Source organism: Atractosteus spatula, chromosome 6 (assembly GCF_055471065.1).
Source record: "Atractosteus spatula isolate fAtrSpa1 chromosome 6, fAtrSpa1.hap1, whole genome shotgun sequence".
Classification (NCBI taxonomy): domain Eukaryota; kingdom Metazoa; phylum Chordata; class Actinopteri; order Semionotiformes; family Lepisosteidae; genus Atractosteus; species Atractosteus spatula.
The window spans coordinates 59,563,982-59,586,861 of NC_142711.1; the positions used below are offsets into that span (position 1 = coordinate 59,563,982).

The window sequence follows — 22,880 nt, forward strand, 5'->3', positions numbered from 1 at the left end:
ATGTTTTCTCAACTCACTAACCCGTATGTTTCTTGACTCTGCAGGATTGACAAGCCAAAAGCCTTATCTCTGTTACTGCACACAGCTGATATCAGTCACCCAGCCAAAAACTGGGACTTGCATCATCGCTGGACCATGTCACTGCTTGAGGAGTTCTTTAGACAGGTATAGGATCATATCTGTTCGAGTTCCAGATGCTTTTGTGTTTGCAATAGATTCATTTCCCTGAATAGTTCCCTTACATTTTACTGTAAGTCAGGTGTCTTCAAAAAATCCCATTGAGTTGTTTTTATAAACCTGTTCTGTATGTGCAAATTAAAACGTATTGATTGTAAATCTTGATGGGCATGTTAGCATGGCAGTTAGCTCCTGCCTAGTCTCTCTTGGGTCCCAGGTTGAATTCTACAATGGTGCACATTCTGCGTGCAGTTTTGAAGTTGAATTGCGTGCGTACGCACCAGGAGACAGCCTATCATACTGTTCAGGGTGTACGTCGAGATTGCACGCTGCATTTCCAGAATAGGCTTCAGGATGCCATGACTCCAAAAAGAAATAAGAGCCTTTCTGATAATGGAAATGGATATACTGTACAGTATAACGACAGTGAATAATGGATTCACCTGGATAGTGATATCTGTGAGGTTGCCAATGTCATCAACAGAAAACTACAGAAACCATTTAACCTTCACCAGTTAGATCCAAGATCACTGGAAGAGAAGCAGAACATCTGTCAGTAGTCTATCCAGTTGTTGACCAGGTCTTTGTTTCAACTTGTTAGTTAACTTTGGAATAATAATAAGAAGAAAAAGAATTCCTTATACTTATATATATACTTATATATTACTTATATATTATATACTTATATATTATATATATATTACTTATATATTATATATACTTATGCTTTTCTGGACACTCCATTCAGAGCGCTTAACAGGTAATGGGGATCCCCTCCACCACCACCAGTGTGCAGCCCAAGCTGGATGATGCGATGGCAGCCAGAGTGCGCCAGTACGCTCCCCACATACCAGCTCTCAGTGGAGAGTAGAACAGAGTAATTAAGCCAGTTCATAGATGGGGATTATTAGAAGGCCATGATTGGTAAAAGCTGAGGGAAAATTTGGCCAGGATGCTGGGATAACACCCCTACTCTTTTCGTGAAACGCCCTAGGGTTTTTAATGACCACACAGAGTCAGGACCTCGGTTTTACGTGTTATCCGAAGGATGGCGCCTTTTTACAATATTGTGTCCCCATCGATGACCGTATATATTATTTGGACGCACACAGACCACAGGGTGAGCACCTCCTGCTGGCCCCACTAACACCTCTTCCAGCAGCAAACTTAGTTTTTCCCAGCAGGTCTCCCATCCAGGTACTGACCAGGCTCACACCTGCTGAGCTTCATTTGCATTTTGTCAGTTTGTCATCTTACCATGCAGAATTTTTCAGATATTCCATCTGTATTTCTTTTGTACTTTTTCCCACATTTATGTTTTAATTACTTGATTAAATAAGGTAGACGTCAGTGTTGCCTTTCTTTTGTGCATCAGTTAATGTACAAAAAGAGGAAACATTGTGTAACAATGATTTTTTTTGTGACAGCGTATTTTAAAATTGTACTTCTTTTCTGTACTTGTTATGTGACCAGTACAAGTGTCATGCAAAACATTTTGTATCTTGAGAAAAAAGTATTTTTTAGCATGAGAGTAGTATTGAAGGACAGAACTGTTACATTATGGATATCTAAATCAGGCAAGTAAGATTAGTGAGTATTGAACAAGAAGATTATTGCATCTGATTTCAATAGAATAGAAGCCAGGGGGAAATTATTGCTTCTGATTTCAGTTCTGCACCAAATATTTCCATATCAAAGAAAGAATAATGCCACATTTTCAAATGGATGCTATGATGTGGAAAGTGACAGATCAAACACCTTTGCAGACAAAAGAACAATATCAAATGCCTAAAATTGAGACTAAATCATAACATTGTTAAAATGACGTATTATTGACACGTCAATCAATTTTTAAGATCTAAAAGTAATTGTTATGTTGGATGAATTGTAAAATTCAGTATCTCTGACTTGAGAATTGTTTGTTGATGCAAACATTGTAAATATCTTATTTAGACAACTCAGAGCTAGTCAATCTCAGCCTAATCTGTGAACACCACTAGTTACAGATCATTACTGTGTCCAGCTCCGGACCATATTTTGTCTCAGAAAATATTTTATTCTAGAGACTAATTGAGCATTAAAGAAGATTTAATGGCGTCATATTGTACGGTCAGATAATAAATGTATTTGCAGCATATGGGACTGTAATTCAATAGGTCCATCCAGTCCAATTTGAGTTGCATCTGGCCTGTCTTGCTGGCCATCTGCCCATTAAATCAATTTTGTCTCTGCTGTTTTGTGTTCTCCTGTTACTCGCTGGCACTGAGACTCACATCCCCATTTCCCATCACGCCTGTGACAGAACAGTGCTTAAGCCAGGGAAGATGGCACAGCTCTGGCCCAAGTTGACCCCAGGCTCTCGGGAGACACTGAGGCCTTGATCACCTTGCCAAATCTAATTCTTGGAGGAACAGCAGAGGGTGTAAGAACTACACTGCCATAGGACAGTGATTTCTTAAGTTAGCCAAGTAGGATAGCCCTGGGTTCAATGGACACACTTACAGTATATTTTATTTAGGGTGTTCCGCAGACTACATGAGGGTATAGCAAACACAGATGCTTTGTCTTAATGTAGCCCAAAGTCTCAAGTAATTGAGGGCAGAAGAGAACCTTTGGATTAAAAAAAGCCACAAAAAACTATATTGTTTGCTTTAAATTGCTGGTGAGCACACATAAAACATAATCATTGATTTTACACAAACTCGGGCTCTTTATGACTTATACTCTAGGATAAGGAAGAGACTGTTCAAACAGTTCAATTTTAGCACATCAGTTCTAGACGATTATTCTTAATTTGGGGTCTCTTTTGCAGAGTTACTTTTTTAAATTCAGTCTGTACGTGTACAGTATGTGAGATTTTACAAGTTTAGCAGCAACTATTTTGAATAGTCTATCATTCAAGATGTTACTGTGTGTCACAAAAAGGAAAAATATGCTGTGAACTCAGCTTTGGGTCCAAGAGTTGAAAATGTGTGATATTGACTTAAACACAACTTGTGTAAAACTTCTTAAAATATTTTTATTTTCTCAAAGTGTTTATTAACTGCTTTTATACTGCATATTTTCCTATATATGATTGATGTTAAAAAGGTCATTTCGTTTTCTGATGTTTTTAGAGGCATTTTTCAGCTGCTTTTCAAAACAATTACTGTAAGTGTGATCCATATTTTATTTCATGACAAATGACTGCAACTAAAAATTTAGAAAAGACAGTTGTTCTACTGTACTGTACTATACTGTAGTGGCACTTTAACAATGCCACAGAATGACTTTTAATTACAGAACACAACATCAATCAGTAATTACAGTACATTTACACTCAAACCTGATTCAAAATAAATAAACCTGATGCACAATAAATTTCATAGCTCTTAAGCCAATTAAAACAAAAAACTTGCATAAAATATCAATTAAAGGTAATGTAATTCTTTCCTTGTGATGTTAGCGTTTAGAGGGATAGTTTTTTTTTAGCAATAAAGTCTAAAATTATTAGACTAAAATTGTTAGTGCTGTCTATCATACATTAAAGAATGATTTAATTTTTAATTTCTCTGTGCTCTACTACAGTGCTATTATCTGCAAAGCCGTAACAAAAAGCAAGCACTAAATAAAACAAAAGAAACAAACCAACTCCCAACAAGAGAAAAGCTGAGGATGGTGCCAAGCAATAACTCTGGACTGGCTCAAAGTCTTTGTACACGGTGCTGGCAGCTGAGGGAGCTGCTTTGGTGCGGTGTAAAGAAAAAAGACAAAGCATAGTGGAACTGTGGCACACAGCTGAGAATTTAGAATCAATATATAATTTTAATACAATTTTGTAATGACATGGCTGACTTAAAAAGGACAGCTGTGCCTCACTGGCAGACTAGAAATCCAAAAGCAGGAGCTCGGTGATCTCTGGGGGCAGGCAGAGAAAGCTGAAGTGGTGGAGATAGCCAAGGAGGGAAGGAGGTGGTAAAGTGAAGGGACAGAAATGAACAGGACTGGGCGGAAGGTGAACACAGTCTTCAGGGCTGGATCTGGCTGGGAGCCCACTCTGCTGTGAGGGAAGCTGTTTGTGGGATAGGAGCCACTGGTGCGGAATGGGACGCTGATGCACAGAGATGAGATGGATCAGTTTCAAGACTGATTTGGCAATCTTCAGGCAGGGAATAGCTTTTGGAGCTGCAGATCGACGATACCAAGAGTGCACTGCTCCATCTTTGTATTTCGGAAAGCAGCTCAATGACGGAGCACAGTACCAGTGGCAGAACAGTGTTTAAATAAGGAGGTTTGATGGATTGAGCACCTGTTAATTGGTCATAGAGGGTGGAGGAATCTGGCCCGAGTGAGTCTGAATGGCTCAATGTGGCTTCTGATGGAAACCGAGGGATGCCAGCTCCCGTCGCACCTGCACGTGACAAATTTGTCATTGAATTAGACAATGCTTTCTATAGTTAATTCGGAGAATAGTTTTTTTCCCCAAGTTTAACATTTTACTTTATCTGTGGCTCTGGTCTAATTTGTCAGTTTTTAAAGTCTTTTTTCACCCTTCTTTTTTCTTACATTTTCCAATCATACACTCTTGCAGAACATAGTACTGCTGTGAAGACATATATTGATTAATTGTCCTGTACTGCTGATTTCTAATTGCCTGGATATGTTAAACAAAATTCATATGTTGTTTTTTTAATAAAAGATGAGGCATTCCCTTGTAGTAGAGACTAAAACAATGCCACTTAATAAAAAGCATACATCTAGTGTGCAATACATGTACTGATATCAACAGAAAAATGGATTAAAATTTCCACTCATTTAATGAACCCAGTAATGTACTTTAGACCACATTATGGCTGCAGTCTGTAAAGTAAGCAATCAAATTTATTTGATTTGAAACCTCTTTGGTTTTATTATTTTTCTTATATATTATTGCTCACTAAAGACAAAGTATTTGTATATTTGTTACATAGTCTTGGATAATGATTGAACTATTGAAATGACATAGTCTGTTCAAAAGGTTTTTCTCAATAGAAATGTTCTGCTTGTAGGGGGACAAAGAAGCAGAGCTTGGACTGCCATTTTCTCCTCTTTGTGATCGCAAGTCCACTATGGTTGCACAGTCTCAGATTGGTAAGTTGTATCGCTTGGTTAATTGTAAGAATGAATACTAGAAAAGACAAAAAATATTTAAAATCCTGAGCAATATTATTTGTAAAGCATTTAACCTCAATTGCAACGTGGTACAATTATTTGTATGTCAGAATAAGATTTGTTGATCACTTATACTGGATACACTGTTGGGAGCATTTGAAGGTATTAAGCAACTTTTATCTGGTTCCTAGATGTTTTACTTTTTATACCTTTAAGGTGTTATTTATTGGCTCTACATTAAATTAATAGCACCTCACCCCTTTTTGCAATATAGTGATATAACATTTTATTCCTGAACGTTGTGATATTTTTACAGCATTTCAAAAAATGCTCAGAAAAACTAAGCTCTGACTCACACATTTAGGTATTTTCTCTATGCTTCTAAATCACAAGGCACAAAATGGAAAGCTGGCTTATCAACTTCAAATATGAAGAAGGAAAGTATGGAAAGTACTTAGATGCCAAAATCCAAAATCTACGGTATTTTAACTGTGTTTTGAGAAACATCTATGAGAAGATTTTGACCAACTTATGACTCTTAGAGCCCCTTATAATGCCAGCTTTTCTGCCTGACACCTTTTTTTCTTTTCATTGTGAAGATATATTGACATTTCACAGACTGTAAAGTTAAGCATACAATGTGATATAGATTTTCTCATCCACTGATATCCTTGATGAACTGTACCTAAAACTGATTTACCGTGAAAACCCAGACATACATTATTTTTGACACAAATAAATCGAACCCAAAGCATCTGAGTGGCCTTCAATTTGTATTTGTCAATAGAAATGCAATTTCTAAATGCATGAAGTTCATATTATTCATACACCCAACTATCAGTATTCTATGAACTCCACTTTTGCTTTGATAACCTCAAGGCTGCATATACATACAGAACCTCTGCAGCTCCTGACTCAATAATACAGCCTTTGAGACTGTCCAAAAGCTCAATTTGTGTTTCTCCCAGCCTCATCGTGTGGTTTCATCTGAGGTGGCAGTCAGTTGGTTGGTATTTGGCAAATTGTCTCCTGATTCATGAAGTCAGCCTCTGTAGTCTTGAAGACATTGTATTCTATTGATGCCAGAATCTTTTTCCAGGGTATTCTATTGTTGTTTTGGGGTGGGATTTACAGTAGTCTCCTAAACCATTCTTTTAGACCACACGTTTACTTAAACCTTGTCATGTCTTCTTCCTTGTGGGCAGAAACCATTATGTTAGCTTTGAACTTCTTGATGATGGACATTACAATCAAAACAGTCAGTGAACTGAGATGTCTTATGGGTTTTTGAAAAGCCATCACTAGAGTTACTAAGGTCAATCTTTTTCTTACACCTTTGGACACTGTTCTTCATGCTGACATGGTAATTTATGTTTTTCTTCTGTGTTCAGTTACTATTACTACCCAATGGGAATCAAGGTGGCCTATAGAAACTCTTGTAAACTGTGAAACTACAAGTTGCTCAAAAGCACGAAATGATTATATTTACATTATACATTGTTGCATCGTCCAGGTGGGACAAAACATTAGTGGTGATGGAGGGGTGCTTTGAGTGGAATGTCCAGAAAAGTGTATTATTATTCTATAAATATATTAGTTACCTCAAGGCATTCAAGTCAGAAAATGCTAAGTGGTAATAGTATGCCTAAATATATTTTTTTTAAATAATGTTACGTATTATTAAATACATACAGTACTGTGCATGATAAAATTCTTTTTACCATTTACCACGATGCTAAAAGCAGTATCATCAACCCTATAAAAATGAATATAAATTCTATTAAATAAAGTGTTGTGTGCTACCATTCCTTTCAAATGCAAATGTTATTGCTAAAATTTCAAAATTTGTTTTTAATCTTAATTGTAAAGTGGTAACAGGTGGTGCATAGAATTGCATTGCACAAATTAGGGACTGTGAAGCACAGTATGACAGCTATGTCATTTCTCTGTATGAATCACTGGAATACAAACAACCCTGCATCCTGTCATCTCAGATACTGTAGCAACTAAAGACTTACTGCACAGGATCAGCAGGTCTCTTAGATGTAGGGGAGCTAAGCCATTTAAAGTTTTGTGTGTCAAATACTTTTTAAATTTTGTAAGTCAAAATCTTTTCCACATTTTTTTAAATAAAACTGATTTTTTTTTCTCTCAGCTTAATACAAAAAGCAAATTTAGTTTATTATTAAGTGGACATCTCTGGGTTCACCTGTGCATCGAGTTTGTATTTTCTCCACATTCCAGCGTGGGCTGTCTCCAGGACTAACTACAGTTCATCCTATAAAGAATATTCATTTAGTTATAGCTATCAATTAAGCGAAATGATTTATGTGACTTGTGGTCTTCAAGGGTGCTCATGTCCTATAATGTTAAGATTGAGCACATGTATACATGTTTTTATTGGTTAGTAGTAGCCTTCAATATAGGACACGATGTACTGTATTTTGACCTTTCCAGGTCCTTCTCAGATCATCATGGAAATTAATTCAAAACTATTAAAAGCTTTCTTTAAATACAGAATCTCATTTAAAAGGTCTGTATTTTGAATTGACTGTAATTTTCTTAACATGTCAGCTATGATGAATAATTCTAAGCTTGGGTGTAGGATTTACTCCCTTTGTTCGAGCTGACTCATGAAACATTACATAAACAAAGCAAATTTGTGGTATTACTTAATCGGGGGCATAGATTTGAGATGAACTCAACCACTATTCTAATGTAGTCATTGCAATGAAGGCACACGTCAACAAGTATTCTTTTAAATTGTGATAAAAACTACCAATATTTGAGAAACAAACTGTTTTAACACAGTTTTAGCTGCCTGAGTTGTTGTTTTTTTTATCTTAGCTAAACATCAGTTTCCCGGAAATACAGTATACTGTAGTATATGCTCGGTTGGTGGCTGTGAAAATGTTTTGATTAAGCCCCCTCTCCATCTTTTCTGTAATGTTTTAAGCCTCCCAAAGGAAAGTTGAAACAGTGAAGTTTGCATTTCACTACTTTCTCTAATATAATAGATACTAATATTAGTTATCCCCTCACGGAGTACACCTGCCACACACATTCCAAAAGCCACATTATCCCACAATTAGAAAATAATAACTGTCAAACAGAAGTTCAAACCAAGCCATTTTCCCTGATTTTTTAAAATGGTGACCTATTGTCATTCGAGTCATGATGACCGAGTTGGTCAAGAGCAGTGAAGGACTAGCAACATCCCAAATGTGTTTTCATGAAGAAAAGTCAATACTAAAGTCAATGTTCTGAAAATACACAGAGAAAGTGCTCTTTTGTGCGTGATCTGTGAACACTGAGCAAATTGTAAACACGCTGCTTTCTTTTGCATATACAAACTTTACAGAGGAAAAAAAGCATTTACATTAACGTCAGATCGATATTGCGCAGTGTAAGCTAATTAAGAACCTAAGCACTTCCCTGAGCCTGCTGAGGTCAAGAATGCCTTTTAATTTTATTAAACAGGTTGGATAAACCTTTTTTTTTAACCTCTAGCTTTATACACAACAATCAGTCTATACTCCTGCCCTTTCCTCATTGTTAGCTTTCAAGCAGAAATCCAGGAATATTTCCATTAAATCTCATAAACAATGATGGGAAATAAAAAAAGACTATGCAGAATTTTTAAAAGTGCCAATGTCTTGTAATACTATCAGAAGGCTTTCTAAGAAAAAGGGAGGTAAACAAATTGGCCGTTTGTGCAACACGAAATTTCGCCTGTGGGGGGAAAAATTCAAACCCAAGCACAGTCAATGGCCATAGTTAAGATGACAGCAGATGTTATCCAATGACAATAAGCTTTCAAGATCTGTAGTTTATAACAATATAAGATAATGTTATTCACCCGGCCCTTCAGCACCAATAATAAACCCGGTACTGCTTAATACAACTGTTTCTGAATGTCTCATTTCTTCACCATCAGGGTTCATCGATTTCATTGTGGAGCCCACCTTCACTGTGCTCACCGACATGACCGAGAAGATCGTTACTCCTCTCATCGATGAAGCTTCTCGCTCTGGTCTGACTGGGTTCCGGCGGTCCAGGTGAGGAAAAAACATTTTCCATCTCTGCTTCCTCAGGTGAGATTATTGACTGGCCGCCTGACATCGTTCATCTAAGGTGTCAAAGGCGAAGACAAAACATGAGCTCTACCAAATCACCTTTTCGTAACTACAGGTGAATGGATTGGTTGCTCAAAATCTAACGTTTTACCCGAGTACAAAATTTCCTTGTACAGGTATGTCCCATATATCTCTTGGAAACATCTGGTCATTTTATAATCTTCTACCATAAGATTTATCACCCAGCCCCTATCACACTTATCTTTGTGACTTTTGGACCACCTTCTCCACCTTCTTAAAAAAAAAGGTCCACCATCATTTCACATCCACAGTATTTTTCCCCATAAACAGTTTAATTGTCATTTCTTGCATTGCCACTCATAATATGTAGGGAAGAATATGTCATTAGAACAACAGCCCCCCATGTGTACTTAGTCTGTGAATGGTCTCTGAGCATCTCTGCAACACTTCTGTCTCCTTCTCAGTGACATTCTCAAGTCACAGTTTTTGCCTTCAATTCATTCCAGGCAGTGATTAAACATTTTCTTTTTCCTGCAATGGAAAATTGAAAATAATGGGTACTATAGACATTGTCATTTTAAGTTGCTGCATAAATGGGATCACGACTATTTCCCGTTATAATTTATTTTTCAAACAGCTGGCATATCTTAATAAAGCATACATTTAATGCTTGGCAATAAGGAGCACGGATTTATCTTCTAAGAAGTGCTCATGCTTCTTATTTTAGGCAGGTAATTAATCAGTCTTTGGCAGTTCCCTGCAGTAGCATTGAACAAATATTGTGTTCTTGTTATCATTAACGTGTTCGTTTTGTTTTTTTAATGAAGCCTGAGCACACTGATGAGAGAAAATTAGCCATACAACTCTTGTGGATTCTCTCTCAAAATCATTGTGTGCACAGTCAGAGATGAAATCTTCCATCAGTGGGTTTCCTTTCATCTCTTCTGGCAGCTTTGCCTGTAAAACACTTTCTCTGTTGGGGGTAGACCTGAATCAAGTGACGCAAGCAAAAACATTTAAATACTCTTCCCACGTACAAAAAGGGATTCCAGACATCTCTTCAAAGAGCATTTGCAGAGGCTGTAATTTCACTAACCTTTTTTTTCTTCAGGGTTTGTGCATGCATCCGGCATTCTTAATTTGTCCCAGATTTTTAAGACACTTTTCATTTGTGCTTCTGCCCCAACATGAATGTCTCGTTGCTGCTGAGCATTAAATGTTGGCTAACTTAATATTTCAATATTATTCGTCTAAATTATTGTAACCCAAAGACACAAGCGTCGTAGTGCTCATGAACTATGTTCACATTTTCATACTTTGTTAGCCCCGATGTTGTCCATTAGCCCTTTATCAGAGGTTCACCCTCAACTGTGATGAACAAGGTGGATCGAGTATAACTCCCTCTGGCTTTAAGGAACTATGAGAGTTCTGTCAGTTCTTCTGTAAAGGTGTCTCACTCTGTTTTCTATCTTCTGTATCTCTGAACAGTTTGAACAGTATTACCCCTTCAGAAGTGAAAAGGTCCAGTGTTAAGAGCACAGGGTCTGAAGGAAGTGCCTCACTAAACTGTTCCCTACTCACTGTGGACTTCAAAAATTTCAAAGCCACCTGGAACGAGGCAGTCCAGCAGAACAGAGAGAAGTGGAAGATGCAAGCTAACAAAGGTTTGGAACAACTAATAGACTGTTTAACTGGCTTCAGATTTAATACATTGGTATCAAATTTGGATTTAATATATATTAAAATATAGTATATTTGGATTTTAAAAAATGTCATTGGAAATGACTTGAAATTTTTCCACACAGTATAACTCGTTTTATACACTGGCAATTCCTGTCTCACTCGGGAGAGAGGACTTGCAAGAGACTTTCTATGGCTTGGGACAAACAAAAACTCGTGGTGACTACAGTAAAGTAGACCGCACAAACAAACCACAAGGACAAACATACTGTATATATACATTTTAATCGTCCCACGTCCTCACAAGATTGATCACTCACAGACAAAGGAATGCGAGTTCTGTGAGTGATAGAGGAAAGCTGGAGGAACAGGTGTACAAGAAACTCAGATCTCTGGAGTTCCCCGCAACACAACCTAACCGCAGAGAGCTTAGAATAAAAATCTACAAGCAGGATCAGTTGAAGTACGGTATACGTACAGTGGCTGTAGAAAACAGTCAGAACATCCGTTTATTAAATAACCAAATACGAAACTATTAATTGTGAAAGCCATTCGAATGAATTATAGTTCATTGAAAATCTAAATCTAATAAAATCTATCAATTGAATTAAAATGAATAATGGTGAGGCACTGACGTTTTGTTTTGCGATTCTGTATAACACGCAAGCACAACCACATTGGCACAAACGGGAAGGAGAAATCAGCTTTGCACGAAAATTACACTAACATTTCAACACCAACTCCCGGGCAAGCCAGGATGACTCTCTAAAAAGATACTACAGAATCGGAGCACAGAGAGCCGAAATGAAAGTGTATTCTCTAGATTGCAAGTGAGCTCCGCACCTAACTGAACGAAACTAGTGTTCAGAGCACGTTTAAGATCTACGGCAATGCACTTCACACCAAGATGAAGCTCGATTTTTTTTTAAACATCTCCTCTCTCAGACCTAGAAGAGAAGACCCGAAGAGAAGCAGAGGAGAAAGCCCGACAGGAGGAAGAAGAGAGGAGGGAGCGAGAGAAGGCTGAAGCTTGTGCCCCCGACCAAACTCAAGAGCAGCCCGGCGAGCAAACCGAGGACAAGGAGCCGCAGAACAGCAGCGCAGAGGACGATACGAACCCCTCAGAGGCCAAGGAAACAGCAGCCAGCTCAGAGACCAGCCAGCAGGTTCAAAACGGTAGGTTCAGGGCTCTTACGATCGCATTGTTACAAACAGAAAAGGACCTCTCTAGCACACAAAACAGACTCATGTGTTTCTCAGTCATTAATTTGTTAATGATTATTAGCGGACTTAATGCATGAAAGTTCCCTTTGCGATCACTTTATCTGGCCAGGAAAACAACTTCTAAAATAACTTAGAGGGGTTTTTGTTGTTGTTGTTGGTGGTGTTGTAGTAAGACATCTCACCGTAGTTTTTGTGGTCTGGGGCCATTTTACTTGCTGCATTTCCCAATAATTAAAAATTGGTGTCTCCGTAAATTGATTTCATAGACCTCTTTGTACGTCCAGTACTTCAAGTTTATTGTCGGTTCTTTTTATTCCTGGAAGAATCTCACTTGTATCTTTGATGTATCTTTTGGTCTTGATCTGTGATCTGTTTCTTTGCTAAAGGCCTCCCTCTGCCGGTGAGTTACTGAAATTGATCCTTTAGGTTGATTTTAGGTTTTGATTGGACGGCAAAAAGTCGGTTGACTTGTAGTTTTTGTTCTTTGTATGCTTCTGTATTTTCCCTTACCCGTTTCTCAATGTGTTCATTAACTCTGAAACAAAATAACTATTTATATGTTGCAACAATTCGCTTACAAAAAATACTATTGAGTATTAACGCGATGATTATCTTGTTGATGTTGCTGGCCTTGAAAACATTCTTCAGTAAATTACTTATACCTGTATTCAACCCAAAACCAGATGGGGAAATAGTGCTGAAAAAGTAATAAAAAGGATTATTCCTCTTATTGTTTTGTGAATTTATCAACAAACTATAAAAATATATATTTTTAATTATAGCATGAATGCAGAGGAATGTAATAATAATACAGTATAATAATAATATAATGTAACATAATATCAGACTAAATTAAAATGGCAATGGGCAGGATTAAAAAAATGAAGTTGAGATGAAGTTCTGGCAGATTTTTAGCTGTGACTCAAAAACAAAAGGAAAATAATATTCATTTTTTGATTGTTTTCCTCTCACCTTAATTATCATCACAAACACCCCAATCACCCAGTGTCACTTGTGGACTGTTTATGAGGACTAAGTTTCATGTTCAAGTCCTTCACCCACACTCTGCATGCACAGCAGGCCTGTCTGCCTGCAGAGAGCGCATTTAGCAGCCAGGCTACGTACAGTATAAGTGATGAATAAACAAAAGAGCCTTCTGTTTACATGATCCAAATGGATTTATTTAAAGGAAACCACTGTTGAAAGAAGGACTTCTTCATGGAAATGAAGAATTTAATATGAGGTCCAAGGACTTCAGGGCATCTTCAGGACACAAGAAGCCATCTGACCCTTCCAAACCTAGTGGTGTGAAATCAATGCTCACACAGCGTATCTGCTCTGGCAGGGCTTACTTACGGTGTGTTTAATCACCATTTACACAATGGATGGACCTGCTCTGATTGGGCTTTTAGTGTGTTAAATCATCAGTTATACAGTACAATGGACCTGCTCTGATTGGGCTTATAGTGTGTTAAATCACCAGGTACACAATGGATCTGTTTTGTCATGGCTTATAGTGTGTTAAATCACCAGGTACACAATGGATCTGCTTTGTCATGGCTTATAGTATGTTAAATCACCAGGTACACAATGGATCTGCTTTGTCAGGGCTTATAGTGTGTTAAATCACCTGTTACACAATGGATCTGCTCTGATTGGCCTTATAATGTGTTCAATCACCAGGTACACAATGAATGTGCTCTGATTGGGCGTATAGTGTGTTAAATCACCAGGTACTCGATTGATCTGCTTTGTCAGGGCTTATAGTGTGTTAAATCAACATTCACACAATAGATTTTCTCCAACATTGTTTACAGGTGTTAAGTCAATACTTGCTCAGTGGATCTGCTCTGATGGGGCTTACAGTGTGGTTAATTTAAGTCATAAACCAGGTTCTGCTGCTTAAACCTTCAGACATACAGGCAGAAATTGACTGATGTCTCATTGGGTTTTAAAAGGTTATTGAATATTTGCATAGTGGATGTGTGCTCTGATAGGGTTAACAGTGTGTTGAATCACCTTTCACACAATGGATCTGCTCCAAAAGTGCTGACATCAGCACCATTTGCCACCGGCAGTTCTGCTTTCGATATTTGATATTTCACAGCACTATTGTTTAGAATAGATGCTTCAATCCGGATTAGAGTTTAAATTGGGAATCCTTATAGTGATGCATTTCATGAAACATGTCCTTTATTCAGAAAAAAGGCCTGCATTAAAAGTTTCTGCTTTCCAGCACGAAAGACAGAGATGGAGACATTTTGCTACCGGCAAAGCTTGGAAATTGTGTAGGTACATAGGTGTATTCCGATAATGATTCTCTGAGGCCTATTTCTATTTGGGGAAAAATAAAAAATCTAAATACTCAAGGAGGAGATATCCAATCATATGAAGTGGCATTTATTTCTGATTAGACATAAAAGCAAAATTGCACATACAGTAATATGCATCATGATCATTTAAGAATGTGTTATATAAAATAATAAATATAATAAAAGATATGAAGAAGGGGGGACCATTCAGCCTGTCTAGCTTTTTTTTTTGCTAGTACAGTAGGTGATTGACACAAGGATCCTATCTAGTTGATTTTTAGGGGAAGCCAGTGTCAGCTTCAACACATCACTCCATAGTTTATTTTAACTTTACTCTCAAAAGCCTTTCTGTAAATAAATACGTTCAGTTCTCTTCCTTCAGTGTACTTCCTCTTAGTTTCCAATTTTGTCCCCTCACAGCCTCCTTTGGTCAAGACTAAAAAGAGATTCAATTTCTGTGTCCGTCTCTGTAAGATATTTCTTTAAGAATTGGCTTTCTTTGGACTGATCTCAGGGCTTCGATGTGATTTCGGTAATGTGGTGACCAGTCTTTTACAAAGTATGGTACTCTAAATGAGGTGCTACCTCATTAAGGTAAAACAAATGTAGTGTGCTCTCACGAGGCACCAGTTCTGTAGGGGTTTGGGCATTTACTGGGACAATTATTAATTGTAGCAGTAAGTCACCAAATTGATTCTTTTAATGGCTTTAGAATCCAACCATGCGATATAACTCAAACAACGCACACACACAGGTACTAATACACGAGGATACATTTATTAATACATAGAATGTGCATGTAAACCTAACAGATCTTATCGTGAGGGTTATCAGAATACAAAAGATATATATTCATTCAGTTACGAAGAGTTACACATATCAAGAGGACATACGTTTAGTATATCATTCATTTAGACCGTTTCGTAAAGGAACTTGGTTATAACTTCTACATTAGATACTCAAAACAAGTACATAACTCTTAGGAATTAAATTGATATCAACTGGTTGGGATAACAATTCAATTCTCGAGCAGTAATGCAGTGAAGTTGAATACTCATCCAATCTCTGGGGATTCAGATCTCCTGTAGGCTCAAAGAAGCAGTTGCAGGCTTGTTGCTGTCCAATCCGCGCTCTCTGGCTCCGTGCCAGGCTGTGCTGTGCTGCTTGCGACGGTGCGCTGCTGATGCTCTCTGAAGACCGGCTAGTTAGTTTTGGCTGAAACTAGCAAGAGTTTGTGCACAGGAGAAAAGATGGCTGTGGGTCCCAGCAGGTCAGGAAGAGGATTGGTTCGTTCCTGATGAAGCGCTAGTTCTGAATACTGATTCAGCTGTCCACAGTTCCGACCTGTTCATGAGGCTTGCTGCTGATGCTAACCTCGGGTGGATCTTTTGGTTACTCTCTGGCAACCTCCGCTCTCGACTCTTAGAACAAAGGAAAGTTCTGGCACTCTGACACACTGGCCGTTCCGTGGTTGTCCGGGCTGAGTCTCAGGATGGTCAGGAGGCGCGCTGCGAGAATGTCCTGCCCTGGAAGCCTTTCTGCTCCTGGGCCGTCCTGCCCTGGAATTGTCTCGCACCCCTGGAATTCTCCTTAGAATTCTTCTTTCGAATTCTCTTTGTTGCCTGTTTTTACCTGGAGGAACTTCAGCTCGTTCATTGGCTGAAAGTTTCATGGGCATCAGAGTCCCACGTGGGTTACTCGGCCCTACCAGTCCCTGATTGGTTGATCAAGGTGAGATATGAGTCACTTACTCCTGACACCTAGGAATGCAGTCCAGATGTCCATCTGGCACTCCCTAGACAGATAGGCGCCAATGGATGACCATTGATCATGATAGCCAGGCTTAGCTAAGTGCATCCCCATTTGGGAGCTGTCCCTTATCAAAAGAAAACATCTTTAAATCAGCCTGCATGAATAGTTTCTCTGTGGCTGCACCACAGATTTGAAGAGAGAGATGGGGCCTCATTTGGGAAAGCACCGCAACACTTAATTCTGTCTTATTAACAAGCATTGCCGCTACACAAAGGCATTGATGAGTGATCTTTGAGTTGTGTGCAAAAGTGATTTTAACAATGACATATATAATCGAGTATATGTCTCCACCTTGTGACAGAAATCAAAAGATTCATAAATAAAAGTCTGATGTGTATATCCGTAGTCATTTGTATGAGAGAAGTCACTGCTTTCATGAATTGGATTTGATCTGTGTATTTGTCTTTAGTCTCAAACAGTTCTCTGGTGACTAGCTGACTAAATTCTGTCATTTTTCTCTTGTACACTCCTCTTTGCTGTTAACAACATAAAGTATAACAATCAGTGCAGACTGGGATTGATAATTAAGCACCTTTGAAAAATAAAACTTAAAGGGATCTTAAAACAGCATATAGTATGTCAATTGCAGTTTAGCTAAACCAATGCTTAACATTCTTCCCTCAGCATAACGGATCCTTTAAGTACTTTAAAAGTTTCTGTGATGTAATAAATGCAAAGTTTTAATGTTGTAAAGAAACAGAATGTTTTCTGTATTAAAAAATAATCACAGCTATTTGGGTACTCTACATTTGGGTACTAACATGCGTGGATTTATTCATTTTAAATTTGTTCAAACCATATATTTAATTACAAAGCACCTAAGCCTCAAACAGTGATGATGGGAGCTTCTCAGCGCAATATCCTTCTAAACATTACTCAGTTTTAGGCCAAAATACAGTATATATCCTATACTCCTTTCTGAAATATTGCAGAATCATAACTCACAAAGATAGTTATTGTAATTTTATCAAAGTAACATTATACAAGACTACAACTCCAGAAAATACTCATCTGTTTTGATCTGCAGAAAGGGTGAGAATCTTAGCGAGGTACAATTTTACTGATAATTTACTTAAAGATTTGTATATAATTATGAACTGTACTGATCTAAGTTATCTTACATTAACTGTTGTGAAGCACATAAGATCATTATTTTTTTAACTTATTTTGTATTGTCACATATGTGTAGCTTATTTTAATCATTACTGGTAGTAAATAAAAAAATATCCCCTGATGAAGGCACATTTGAGTGTGCAACATACCCTTTTTCAACTAGTTTTAACATAATTCCATTAGTCTCTTCCTCACTAACATTGGATGTGTTTTCTGTTCATTTTTGGAAACATTATTGGCAGGACGGGTGACGGGAAGAAGTATGGTATTTAGGGTGTAAACTGAGGTTTTTCAGATGAGCCCGAAGCATAAATGTATCACAGTGCAAGTCTGTGCAGTGCAAGTGGGTAGGTTAAGGTCAAAATGCTTCCTTTCTTCCTAGCTCTCTCTCCTGGCTCACAGACCAGGAGATAGACCATTAATGAAATAATATTGCTTTTGTTTTTTCAGATTCTGGAGTGGAAACGAAGAATGATCTTGATTCCACTTCTTCCGTTGCCACCTCTACTGCTACAGCCGATACAAACTAACCCATCCTTCATTCTTCAACAAAGACTTCATTCCCAGGGAAAGATTCTATCCGATGTTCCAGCACACTTTCCTTTAGACGTAGCGTACATTACTTTGGATTTTATTTTTTATTTTGTGTGTGTGGGGGGTTAACAATTCCTAATCCAATGACTGAGCTTTTTGCACAGGATGGTTGACTCCATACTTCCGCTTCCAAAATGGCCGAGGACTTACAGTACACAGGCCTCTGCAAACGACATTAGCTGTTTCACTTTTTCCCCAGCAGCATAGAAAACTCCTGGAACCTAATTCACTGTATATAAGTGTTAATGACAAAATTGCTGTTGATATAATATCCCTAGCTCACACAGAAAAGACAGCTTTTATGCATTGGAAAACCTATTTGTTACTTGAAAGGATCCAAATAAAGAAACGTGTCTTCTGAAGAGCATGTATGTTAGCTGGGTGCTTCTACACAGAACTGTACATCATATAGCTCAGTAATATGAGTATTTTTTTATTTGTGCAGGAGCTGCTGAGTTAGCTATACATAAACCAGTCCTTAGCATTAGATTGCCTGTATTATGCTGCATTATTCAGTGTGAAGTCAAAATCAAATGCAGTGTGAAAAAATTACCTTAGTTTTCATTTTGATATGAAAATGCACCAGCTTCATGCAATCCTTTAAGACAAACCGCAACACTTACAAATCTGCTTCCTGGGATTTAGAGAATTAATTTCTAGGATCCTGTTTAACTTGCCATATGTGTTCTCATGTTTGTTTGTTTTTTTAATTAATTTTATCAGGGGATTTTTTTTCACAAAAATCCAACAGAATGTAGAATGCGTATGCCCAAATTTTAGCTTAACAATGCTTGTTTCTCAATAACGTGTGTTAAAGAAGAAAACAATCAATGTAATTAGCTTAAAAGCAAAGCTACTCAAAATATTTAAAATCTTAACTCAATTCACGTTGTGATTGTTTTTATGATGTCAGACATGATACAGTTGTCGCAGTCATAGTCCGCTAAATTTAGAAAGGAACCTCAAAATATCTCAATCTTTAAAATGCATCCAACAAACAACATTTTTCACTATACATGCTGGAAAGATGCTTTCTCAATCACAGAAATATCCATTCCAAACATTTTTTTCTTTTCCTTAGAAAGAAAAAAATACTCTGTTGCCTTTATCTGTCTTTTGTTTCTGGGCTTCTTTAAAAATAATGGTTGACTCTTAGCACAATTCATAATTCCACACTAGACATCAGTAATAAATGTAAAGTGTATGACTAATTGGAAAGTATTTAGACAGAAGTCTTTTGCCATTAAGAGACCACATACTCCAGAATTCATCCTGGTGGTAGTGACACTTACGGTGGCATTAATTTCTCTTACAAGCTCTCAGCTTCTTTTGAGAGGTTTAAGTTCTGGTCGTGAACCTGGACTTTTCTGGCTACGGTGAGAGAAACGCGTGTTTTTACAGCATAAGTGATTTTTGGCTGTGGTAGCTCTTAAACGTGCAACAATGTGCAGCTGTTTTCAGCAAGAAATTCTCAATGGCTGTTTTCAAGGAAGAAAATAAATGGTTTGGGAGAGAACATGAGTGGATTGGACCAGTTGTACTGCTTTGTGTCTGTATCCAAACATGATTACTGTATGTCAGTTGTCCTTTACTGTACTTTGTAGTTTTAAATGAGAAACAGGATTTTCAGAACTTTTTTCAGTTCACGTTTTCCACTTTATTAACTGTATTTCACTTCATATGGTAAAATATTGTTTTGGCATCTGTCTTTAAATATTATTTAAGACTTAGTATGGATATATTGTGCTCTAATTTGCTTATCCTAATCCAAAAGACCATGGGTTGAGCTTGTTTAATTTTCTTTGAAATGTTTCACTAAACCATAAGAATTACATTTGGCTTCCAAGGGAGAAAAAAAGATTTAGGATGTTTTCTTATCTCCATTAAACAAACTCTGTTAGGCTGTGGGAATCATTGTAAGCTTCTTACCTGTGAAGATTTCAATTCATCTCACTTTAGGCTCTAAGAGCAATTTAGAACAGCCTTGTTAATTGTATGAATAAAACATGTTCTCTTCACACTTTTAAGAATAAAATGTCCAGGTAAAAAAATGCTTTGAAATACTCTATGAACAGAAATCCACCAGTTTAGATAACAGTGGGTAGATTCCAAAGATAAAACAAGCAAGACAATGAGAACAATGGATTTTTATGAATGTGCCATTTTCCATTTGTCTTGATGCCCTTGCATCTCTTCCATTTTAGCCAGGCTAATTCAACTTGTCTGTGTGAGAGTCAGTCTCCTCTAAGTTAAATGTTTTTTGATACTTTTATTTATGTAGCGTGAAGTTATGCGTCTGTGATCGCATATGATATGCCCTAAAAATGTCTTCCATGGAAGCATTTGATTTTAATAGAGAACTTGATCTTCAGAAAATAGGCTGCTGTTGAACAATTTAGAAACAAAAACAAGTTCCAAAATACTAATTCTGTGAACTTGCTCTGGATGTCCACTTTTAGTAGTTTTGGGGACTGGTGTTTCAAAATGATGCAGGATTACTGTTATGAGAAAAATCATTTTTCCAGTATGCCTCATCAAATTTTTAATGCTAGTGTACAGTACTCTTCATTCTTTTTTTCTGACCTGGCTGAGAAAATGCCTTTCCGTAAACTGTTCTAGAAGTCTTGCCTTTTTCTAAACTGTTAGAGATGTTTAAGAAGTAATCTGTTTCAGTTTGTCAAGCCTAATGGCTGGTGTTACAAAATACAAAACTTGTATTTTTACTGCTCCTGACATTTGCCTTTCATTATATGTGAACAGCACTACCATCTGCCTACAGCACATACAAATAGATAACACAGGGGTATATAATCTCCAATTTTAAAATAAACTGAATGAACATAGTAGTGACTGTGAGTCATCTTTTTAGACTGTTTTAATAGCATTGTGACTTCCCAGTTGTTGAAATGCCTGTACACATCTCCTTCTCTGTCGTAGAAAAATGTCTGTCAGTGTTTTCGTCATGTTCTTTGGGCACAACCTAAATATCTAGTTTGAGAGTTGTTGTTTGAGGGCTCTAAATAGGGTTCTAGTTCACAAATGTCTTTATTTTTTCAGAGGTCACCGTTGGCAGACATTTAGACATTTAGGCTCCATTTCCAGCAACAGCCTTAGGAAAAATAATTAGTATTTAGGATTAAACACTGGACTGGAAACTGAATATGTCTGAATGGCTGACTGCTCATTGACAGAACCTGATGAATGAGTCACAGTTGCTCTTAATGAGTAATTAGTATTCGGAGGGAGAGACATTCCACATGAGGAAAAGTAGTAGTGTGTGATTGGTCATCCCTCTGCGATAATTGCCAGGCTTAAAAGAGAAGTCAGGAGGACAAGGCGGTAGTCTGTGTCTACTGTAGTCTGGAAGAAGAGAGTGTATGAGCACTGAGCTATGGGGGAGGTCTCGTAGATTTGAATTGAGCCGGTCTTTTTGTCTGTGAGAATCAGTTCATAAAGGATACTTCCAAAAACACAGTTTAGGTCTGTAATGAGGTCCCTCACCAGTGCTGGTAGACGGCAGATACCTGTAGGTAGTTTGCCATGTGTAGCAGTGTAGTGACTAGGAATTACTGCACTGCTGAGGATCCCCTGTGGAGATGAGTGGTGTCTAGAGGACGGGTTGGAACTTGATTTCCCATGTCCCCTGATGTTGAGACCAACTGGCTGTCTTGGATTGTGGTTAGCCAGCAAACTGGATGCTGTTGTGTGGGGGGTACAGCTTTCTATGATGGAATGCTGATGGCTGACCCTGGCCAAACAGGATCAGCTGGCAGTTAGTTATGGGGGACAGGCTTTTCCACTGTGCATATTAATGTGGAAATGGTAAGTGTTAGGTGAAACTAATATGTGTTGTGTATGAAAACAGTGTGTATATGGCAAGGGATGTACAGTTAATATTTAATGCCCTGTTTTTCTGAGCCACTATAATACTGCTTTTAAAAAAATGCTCTCCTGGTACTGTATTTCCTTCTTAATACATAAAGTAAGCTTTGTGTGATTGCTGTTTAGCTAGGACTTGCAACATCTTCTCAAAGAATACTCTGCAACCCCTAGAGGAAGATAAAAGTAAAACTCTAGGAAATAAAGACTCCAACATCTAAAAGGAATGTATTATAAAGAATTAATTAAATGTGAGTTCTTAGGATTTTTATTGTAAAAAAAAAACTTGCTATAATGACACATCCATTCATTACTACTATTAGAGGTGCCCCATGTCTCTAGACTAAATTTGTGTATTTCTGTTTGATCGTGATCATACCATAGTTAAAAAAATATAGCTTTAATATACATTGAATACGTATCTTTTACTGGGCATTAATTTCGAAACTTTAATCTTAAGTTGCATATTCAGCATTAATTACTGTTTTGCTATCGTCCTACAAACAGCTTTTGTCCAGGTAGTGTTGCCTGGCCTTTAAAACTTTTATTTAACTTTTCAAATGTGAAACTGAGTTTATATTATGTTTAATCTGGATTTAGGAATTGCTGTGTTGCTTTTTTTAATTCCATGACATGATAAAAAAAAGTTACTGAACTCCATAACTGGAGAAATATAACAGAGAAAAAACAATATGTACGTCAAATACTGCACTGTAATATGAACATCTTGATATCTTAGACAAAATCCAAACTTCATTTCTTTGATGTTGTTAAAGTGTTATTTAAACAGATAAATATTCTTAAAAGTTTAAAAAGCAGCACGAGAAAAGGAGCCAAAAAAAATCAATTGATTTTGATAATT

At 37.4% G+C, this 22,880-nt stretch overlaps 1 protein-coding gene across 2 annotated transcripts in view; it reads left to right on the forward strand.

Moving 5' to 3' along the window:
• Positions 1-22,880, forward strand: part of LOC148833099 (dual specificity calcium/calmodulin-dependent 3',5'-cyclic nucleotide phosphodiesterase 1C-like) — a 199,908-nt gene that overhangs the window by 169,528 nt on the left and 7,500 nt on the right. Inside the window, exons 11-16 of one of the 2 annotated variants that reach the window (XM_088919133.1) lie at positions 45-165; positions 5,205-5,286; positions 9,245-9,365; positions 10,893-11,068; positions 12,030-12,260; positions 17,996-20,980. In XM_088919133.1, the coding sequence (XP_088775259.1) occupies positions 45-165; positions 5,205-5,286; positions 9,245-9,365; positions 10,893-11,068; positions 12,030-12,260; positions 17,996-18,075 (811 nt within the window). In that variant the 3' untranslated portion in view covers positions 18,076-20,980. Of the gene's footprint in view, positions 1-44; positions 166-5,204; positions 5,287-9,244; positions 9,366-10,892; positions 11,069-12,029; positions 12,261-17,995; positions 20,981-22,880 lie in introns of those variants that run through there. The other variant, XM_088919132.1, reaches the window with a different exon arrangement.